Source organism: Hipposideros armiger, unplaced genomic scaffold (genome assembly GCF_001890085.2).
Source record: "Hipposideros armiger isolate ML-2016 unplaced genomic scaffold, ASM189008v1 scaffold_203, whole genome shotgun sequence".
NCBI lineage: Eukaryota > Metazoa > Chordata > Mammalia > Chiroptera > Hipposideridae > Hipposideros > Hipposideros armiger.
The window spans coordinates 2466795-2475803 of NW_017731553.1; the positions used below are offsets into that span (position 1 = coordinate 2466795).

At 42.7% G+C, this 9009-nt stretch overlaps 1 protein-coding gene across 6 annotated transcripts in view; it reads right to left on the bottom strand.

Moving 5' to 3' along the window:
* ATP11C (ATPase phospholipid transporting 11C (ATP11C blood group)) overlaps positions 1-8997 on the bottom strand; it is a 172188-nt gene extending 163191 nt beyond the window's left edge. For all 6 annotated transcript variants that reach the window (XM_019653602.1, XM_019653599.1, XM_019653600.1 and 3 more), the window contains exon 1: positions 8806-8997. In XM_019653602.1, coding sequence (XP_019509147.1) covers positions 8806-8832 — 27 coding nt within the window. In that variant the 5' untranslated portion in view covers positions 8833-8997. The remainder of the gene's footprint in view (positions 1-8805) is intronic.
* Positions 8998-9009: the final 12 nt, after the last annotated feature.

Consider the following 9009-nt stretch of genomic DNA (forward strand, 5'->3'; position numbering starts at 1 on the left):
ATAGCCAAAACAATCCTGAAAAAGAACAAAGTAGGAGGCTTTATACTTTCTGATCTCATAACATATTACAAAGCTACAGTAATGAAAATAATGTAGTACCGGCATAAGGAGAGATACATACAGAGGATGCCAAAAATAAAATATATGCACATTTTAAGATAACATCTCTTAAAATGTGCATACGTTTTTTTTGGCACCCCCGGTATATAAATCAAGATAGCGAGCCCAGAAATAAACCCTCATGTACTAGAGCAAATGATCTTCCACAGGGTGCCAAGGCCGCTCAATGGGGAAAAGATACTCTTTTCAACACATGGCACTGCAAAAACTGTATATCCACATGCCAAAGAATGAAACTGGACCCTTATCTTACACCATATACAAAAATCAATTCCAAATGGATGAAAGGCCTAAACGTATGAACTAAATTGATAAAAATACTAGAAGAAAACACAGGGGCAAAGCTTCATGACATTGGATTTGGCAATGATTTCTGAAAGTGTGCACTTATTATGTAAGCAAGGTAACTAAATAACCAGTCATTTAATATTCCATAAAACAGTGTCATAAAGTAGTACTCCAAATGTTTATTCCATCCCAGTTCCTGCCTTATTTTTCCTGCACAAAATCAGAAGATTGAGGACTGCCATCAATGAAGTCATGGATTTCAGAAAGAGCACCTGGGGGAAGATTCCTAAGGCTATTGTTGTGGAGACCAAAAGCTGCCTGAAGTCCATTTTTAACACTCCCTTTTTCAGTCTAAATTTCACCACAGGAAACAAGGCACTGAAGATTTCAGTCTTTCTGCTGCATTTAGACTGGGAACCTAGGCCCTCTAAATTGACCGATTCCCCTGCTTTCTAAGTGCCATAGGCAGTAACTCGGCTCAGCTAATTGCCTCCTCCTGGAATGAGGTTGCCCATTCCTTCGAATCCCATGAACTTCAATCCTTTGGTTCCCTACCACCCAGGTCACATGCTACCTCCTCTGTAAATCCCTGCCCCCAGCCACTAGGGCTAGAGTGAGATTCAGTGCCCTCTTCTGAATGTCAGCTGCACTTACTGTGTGTGCCTTCAAAAGGACAGCACTGATGACCTGTCGCCTTGTGAGGAGGTTGGTCCTGCATGTTGTCCTTTTTCTCTAACAGACTGCAAGCTACTGGAGGGCAGGGCTGTGCCTTACATCTCTCTATAGCATCATGTATGGTATGAGTGGTCAAAGAAAGCTGTGATTCGTACAAGTGTTTTCAGAAAAGCCCAAGTAAATTGTGAACTATACTATAGACCCCTTAATCCATATTACTGCAAACTACATTGTGAAGCTTGAAGAACATCCCCACTGCTTAGACCACAGGTGTAGCTTACATAATCTGCTCTACCCAGCTGTTACTTATCTGTGACAGTTCCCTCCTGGTTTCTACTCCCTGTTGATCTGTAGGATTACTGCATCTTCCAGTATGATTTCCTGATTTATCCTTGCCCAAGTCATAAAAGAATTATTAATTTCCCCTTTCAATAACAGTAAGAAAAGCCGCCAATTAAGAATAACCACAGAGATATCCCTGGGGTTATCCATGACTATAAAACAACAATCCTGGAATAAAACAATATTTATAATATTGCCATAAAATTAATTTCTTAGTCCAAGAATTTTTTTTTTCTTTTGGCATTTTTTCCTACATAGTCATCCTTGACTAAATACTCTTCAGTATCCTTGCTCTTTGAAATTGTTACCCAAAAGATTTTTAAATCATCTGCCTATGAGCTAACAGCTAGCCATATATAGAACAGGACGAAGTAATGATGCAAATGAGTGTTGAGACTATGGGTAAATGAATGGAACAAAGAGGGGGCATGGACAATAACAAAAGTCTGAAAGTCCGAAAACAGTGAAAATCCACGAACTTGGTGATGCTCCAGAGAGGAAACCAGCAAGTGTTGACGCTAAACTGGCAGAAACATCAATACTTCCTGGCTCCCCCACTGGGTGCATCAGTGTACCACCGCAGGCTGCTCTTCTGCTGCAAGTGACAAACAGTGAATGCATTCAACAACATGAAAAGAAATGACCCATAATCCAGAAGCATGGCTGTGTGTAGCAATGAAATGTAGGTGGTGATTGCTGGAAGTCTCAGCTCTTCTGTTTAGCTTAATGACCACAGGCAAGTCATTTACCCTCATTGAAAACTACCAGTGTTTCATAACATTAGTGTGTAGGAGAGAGTTAACATAGCAGGTCTGAGACTGCTGCTCTTAAAAACCCCTGCATGCAAGGTTGGTACCCACCCAGGTGGTGTCTGGGGACTTGGATTTTGGAAAGGTTCCCACCTCCCTAACTGATAAGAGTGGCTCACCTAAACTGTGCAAACAATATGATTTATGCTAAATACCTGTTTTCCTTCTTGGGGTCTGGAATTTTGGCACATAGGGTAGCTACATAACCAGCTCTCAATAAAAACCCTGGGCATTGAGTCTCTGATGAGTTTCCCTGGTAGACAGCATGTCACACAAGGTGTCACAACCCACTGCTGGAAGAATTAAGCACAACCTGTGTGACTCCAGTGGGACAGGGCTATTGGAAGATGTGCCTGGTTTCCTCCCAACTTGGCCCCATGTGCCTTTTCACTTTGCTGACTTTGCTTTCTATCCTTGAGCTGTAATAAATCATAGCTGTGAGTGCAACTATATGCTGAGTCCTCTGAGTTCTGCCAGTAAACCATCAAACCTGGGAGTGGCTGGGACCTCTGACACAATTGGTGGTGTTGAACAGTCTACCAAACATTTTTCCAACAACCCTGTAATGTAGGTATTACTATGTTCATTCTGTAGATAAAGAAAGTAAAGTTCAGAGAGGTGAACAGTATACATAGAAAATAAATACTGCAGTGTTTACTATACATGGGCGTTCTCAATTTTTTGTGAACCGAAGAACCATCTGGAGTGCTTGCTAAAAATGCAGTTTCTGGGCTGGTCGAGTGGCGCGTTGGTTAAGTGTTGGCTTGGGACGCCAGCTCTGAACAGCAGGGCCCCGGTTCGGATCCCACATGAGGGCCGTTGATGCTGTGCCCTCTAAAGCTGGGATGGTGAACAACAGCTCAACCTGGAGCTGGGCTGCCGTGCGTGGCCAGCGATGGCATAGGCTGCAGCCCCTGCTGCAGTGGGCTGCTGTGAGCTACCGTGAGTCCAATGGCCAGCAAGTGACTGCCTCACCTAAAGAGCACAATGATAATGCCAACATGGGCCAGTGAAGCGACGTCCTCCACAACTAGACTGAGGAACAAGGGGACAGCAGCTTGTCTGTTCCCCTCCCCTGATTCCCCAATGCTGTTCCCCTCCCCCAATTCCCCAATAAAATCTGTTTTAAAAATGCAGTTTTCCTGGGACCTATATCACCTAAGACTTGGATTAAATAGATTTGAGGCCCAGAAACCTGTATTTATTATAAACATTTCAGATGATTCTTATGCAACTAGTCAGTCCAAGAACCACATTTTGAGAAACACTCTGATATATGTGAACTATTGGGTTGTCGGAAAAGTCTTCACGCATTTTTGCAACGAAAAACAGAAAAAATACATCATTACTTTTCTGACAACCCAATACGATGCCCAGTTTCCCAAGCTGGATAGTAAATGGCAGAACTAGGATTTGCACTAACCCTTTTAACAAGGTTGAGGCTCTTTTCAAAACAAAACAGCTTCCAAATGTCTCAAACTCTTCAGTTCCTGTGGTTTGCTCTGCCTTCTCACTATAGGTATCCACCTAGCTGATGGCGGTTGGATGCAAACAGAAGAAAGTACAGTAACACCTTGGTTTGTGAGCATAGTTCGTTCCAGAAACAAACCACTCGTATTGCAAGACATTGCTCATTTACCATGTTAAAATGTATTAGAAATGTTTGCGCGTCTTGCAGAACACTAGCAAACCAAGTCACTCACAATCCAAGGTTTTGTATGCCTTACATTCCCAGAACCCAATGCTATGTGGTGTCCTGAATCCAAATAATGAACACTTACCACGGAAAGTCAAAAGATATACAGCTCTTGGAGAGTTAACACTGCAGCTTTGGTTTTCAAGAAAGATTTGATGTGCTGGTGGCAATAGAAAATATAAGCTTACGCACAGATTTAATAAAAATACGAACTTGGTTACAACTTTAGAAGTTGAGGACACTGTTAATTATAGTGCTAATGATAATCTTTCTGGCTAATCGAGAAAAAAGCCTTAAGTGAATGCTCAACTTTTTCTGATTACTTTTTAAGTGGGCATGAAAGTATTATTTTCTCTCAATTAGAACATAGCGTAGTACTTTGTCCACGGAAAGGAAGTTATTTTCAGTGCTGTGCACTTAATAGTAGCCCAGTCTCAAACGCACAAACTTCTTGGTAGCTACTTACTCAACTGATCATTTTTTACCTAAATCAGGCTATGTTATCGATTCAGTTAAAAACAATTTAGCAATTATTTACTTAGCATGTACTGTTTACTTGATGTTATGTTAGCTGCAAGATCATTATCAAGAAAACTCTTCTCATTTTTTCAAGACCTAGGTGAAGAGGAAGAAACTAGGAAAATACAGCCACCATAAAACTTTAAGACAATATATAATGGAGGAGCCTAAAAGAATAATATTTGTTTAAACAGGGTAGGTTTCACCAATCTTCTCATAGTCTATTAAATAATATGGGGCAAAAAAATCGATAACAATCTGTATTTCAGATTGGATACCCATGGTTCAACATTATCTATAAACCACAAAGGGTCTGCCGAACCAGCAATCCATCCATACTCAGCGGTAATTGAGGGGCTGTCTGCCAACATGCTGGCATAGGGCATCCTGCACCCTTATCTGCAGTGTTGAGCACTCATTCATCATTAAACTGCAGTAGTGTTAACAGATGCTGCAGTTGTGTTAATGTTTGTTTTACAATCACTGCTGATCTACCTTTATACCAGGCCAAGAAGGTAAGTGTTAAGTGAACAGAAATAAATTTGGAAACAGCACCTGGTTCACATTGAAAGCCCAAAACCTCCCTCCACCAAACCAGAAAATTTCCCCCAATCTCAAGGATTCCAGATGCAAAAGATTAATCCACATAAAGCACTACAGATTTATAGGAAACTCTACCACCTTGATGAAAAATGTAGTATTTTTGTGTCCCATGCTTTCACCCTCTTTGGGAGAACTAATCAACCATGTTGGACAAGCAGTCAGCTTTGATGATTTTTTTCCATCACTCAACAAACCAGTACTTGAATTCACTCATAGGCTAGTTCTTTTTACATATCATCCAGACACAAGGGGGTTAGTTATGGTTCTCCCAGGGGCTGACTGGTGGTCAACTGGCAGCCCGGGTGAGGAAAAAAGCTCATTTGGACAGTTGTATCAGTATGAAAATGGCCAGCTTCACCTTGCCTGAATCTCACCTTTACTAAAAGTTCATTAAGAGCACTGGAAACTGCCTGATTTGTAGGCACTCAGTATGTCCTCTAATGAGCTGAATTATAAGCAATAATCATAAACAGGAGGAGCAAACAGTAAATCCTTGTAGAAGGCATTTAGAAGACATTCAGAGTTGTATGTTGCTTAATCAGTAAAAGGCAGATCAGGGGGAAAAACTTGTTTTCAGGCTATTTAATGAGTAAATAATAATAAATATTTATTTCAAGTAATAGTGACTAATTCCTAAATAGGTTTCCCATCTTACACAGAATTCAGCATGATGTAATTTAATAAGTCAAAAAGGGGGAACTTCTTGCTGTTCAGTCCCATTAAACCCATGTGAAAATGCTTCTGCAACCATTAGGAATGCCATGAAGAGTAAAAGACTTATAGGACAACATAAAAGTCCCTAACCCTTAAGCCTCAACTAGTCCGGACTTCCAACTAAACATACAATTTAATGGAAATAAATTGTATAGACAAAGCTACTACTAATTTATTTATTATATTTATGGAGACTGGAGATATTGACGGGGAAAAGGCAGTGCTTTTATTATATTCAGAGGCATCCAACTCTTAAATCTTTTAAGACACACCTTACATGCCTGAATCCTAAAATCCTATAACAAATCCACCAATTGCTTTCTACCTCCAAACTGTCAAAAGGGAAGTCATAATTCATCAGAAAGGAAAGACGACAATTATTAATGGTGAAGAGGTCAAGGCCATGCTTTAAAAAAAATACAATGAATCACTATTTTTTTTAGCTTGAAATTGGAGATCCTGGGGAAATAAATGGCCTTTATTCAACGATTCAGCAAACACTACTAAACTACTGATGATGCTACTTCCAAGAGGTACTTACTTCCCATGTCAGGTTTAAAATGGAAATGCCTGTTCTAACATGTAGTATTTAGTTTGCAGTGACCAACAACTACAAACACCACCACTGTAATTTATTTCACATTCAAAGTCAATTTCAGACTTTAGGTATACAAAAACACACTTAATTTTCATAAGAATTCATAGCCCCATCTCTGAAATATAAAAGCAATCATAAAACAGCACACAACTTGGACTACATCTACACTGCTGTGCAAGTCTCAAAGTCCAACTAAAAGCTTTAACGGTAGCCTTTTGGTGATTTAAAGGGGAGTGCCCCCCAAATAATCTCTACCAGACAAAAGATAAGGACATGTGGCTTACTGATCTAAGGGAGATAAAATCTGGCCCGTCCACCAAATTTTGAAGTCATTATTTAACAATGAATATTCCATAGCATGTTTCACATTCAATTCGATGGTTTGCAGATTAATTCCTTGCCCTAGGCCTAGGGCTCAGATACAACTCCTGAGAGCCTTCCGGTTTACTGCATTTGGTACAAATTCCCGAGACTTACCATAGTCATGGTTGTGTAGGAAAATGTGAGCAGTTGGGTATTCCAGCTGAAACAATGAGGTCAAAGCTCATTTCAGTGAGAGCTTAAGGGATTCTCTGCAGAGATCTCGGTTGGGATGCAAAGTACTGGCCTCAAACCTGCAGGCTGGCACCTCAAGAACTGCTGCAAATTCTACTGCAAGCCCTGGCGTCCTGGGCCAGCACTGCTTAATTACTAGACTTGTATACAATGCAGGTCACTCAGCAAAAGAAAAGCAAAGGGGGCTCTTAGGCCAATACCTGGGTTGTTCGGTTTCAAATCCTTAAAAAAAATGACATCAATATCTTAATTTCAAGCTAATGAATTTATTACAAACCAGAGTCCAGTTGTTTTCCTCTATTAGAGTGCCATGTGAAAAGATTATCGTTTCCCCAAACATTGCAATAAGCTCTCTGTCACCTTTCCTTTTCTGTCACCCCCAAACACTCCAAGATCACAAGAATATATGTGAAATGGAACTATGAAATATTAATACAATGCTCTTTTACCTTCTCTGGTTAAATGTGAGGCACCAATTTTAGTCACTTGCTTTTTAGCAAAGCATCCAGTATAAGCCAATTCCTATAGATTTCAAAATCTCTGACGTGTACAATATAGTGCTCTGTGCCACAGGTAATCTGCTCCAATTTCCTAAGACATGTCTCAGAATGAGGTAAACATTTAGAAAAACATTAACACAGCACACTTGTGAATACCCTAAAGAGGGATGTACAATTATTTCTTTAAGCCAGGTACATTTGTGAAAGTTTCCAATGCAGAAAAAAATCAGAGCAAAATCATCCGACGCATGATAAATGTCAGCAGTGCTTTGATTAGGAATAATCCCATGAAAAGAACCAAACTGACAAGTTCTCAAACCTATATTGTGAGGGGGTTGGGGGAGCGCACAGCACTCAACCATTTTTCCTGACGACAGAAAAATCTCCACTTACAGATGAACCCTTTCTTTCACATCACTGGCAGAAATAAAATCCTATTCCCGCCATCTCATCTTGCAATTAAGGAAGTTACGACAAATAGCAGGATAGAAGTGATGGTCCGTTTTGCTCCATTCTTAACGCACCCTTTTAGTAGTAAAACAGGTTACTCAAAAAAGTCAGTAAGCAGAAATCGTGTTTTCCTATGTTCAACTCCCACGGAAAAGGCATTCCGTGTTCTGGGGACTTGAAAGGGGATAAACGTGGACCGAGAAGTCCAGCCGCAGCCTGCCTTCTCCCAGGGGTTCAATGTCTGGGGCATTCAGGGCTCGGCGAAATCTCCAGACGCGGCTCCCAGCAGCGGCTGCCTCCAGGCGTCTGTCTCCACATCCATCCAGCCCACCCTGACAATAGCCCTCGCTTTTATTTATCGGCCCCAAAAGGTGAGCTTTTAGGCTGGGTCTCCGAAGTTTGCCCAGCCTCCGATCATCAACCGCCAGGCCGAGCCCCGGGCAAATCTGACTCCTGCCCTCTCCTCCGGCCCCCTCAGCCCCCTGGGTCTTTTTTTGGGCCACAGATAACAGGTCAACGCTTACCTCCACGTGCTCGCGGCAGAGGAAACAAAAGAAAGCCACCTTCCTGATAATAAAACGCCATCTTCGACTAATTGGCAAACCGAGGGGCCCCTGGGTCGGTCCCCCACCATCTAGCCTGAGATGGCCCCCCCCCGTCTGAAGCGGAGTTTGTAACGGCCCCGGGAAGCTCCGCTTCAATTGTCAGGAGGGTTTGTGTATGTGTGTGTGTTGGGGGCGGGGGGACTCAGAGCCCTAACTGCCTCCCTACCCTGGCCGCCGGGACAGCGTGTTTCTGTGAGAATTAAAAGGGGGGTAGTGGTGGTGTCTCCCGACAGAGGCACTTATCTGCTCAGAAAACAGTTCTGAGGGACCCGGCGGAGGGGCTGACGAGCCAGAGAACCGGCCCGCGTGGAGCCGCAGGGAGTGTACTTACAAAGCGGTGAAAGCTCGGGCGAAACATCACGTCCAAGGCTGGAGGCGCCGAGCTGGGATCCGCCGGTCTGTCTGGGAAAGGTGTCGTCCACACAACACACTGCGGCGTGGGCCGGCAGCTCGAAGCGCCCGGGAGGCGGGCAGCCCAGCCAAACGCCCGCCGCCGCCGCCGCCGCCGCCGCCGCCGCCGCCCTCCTCGGCTCTG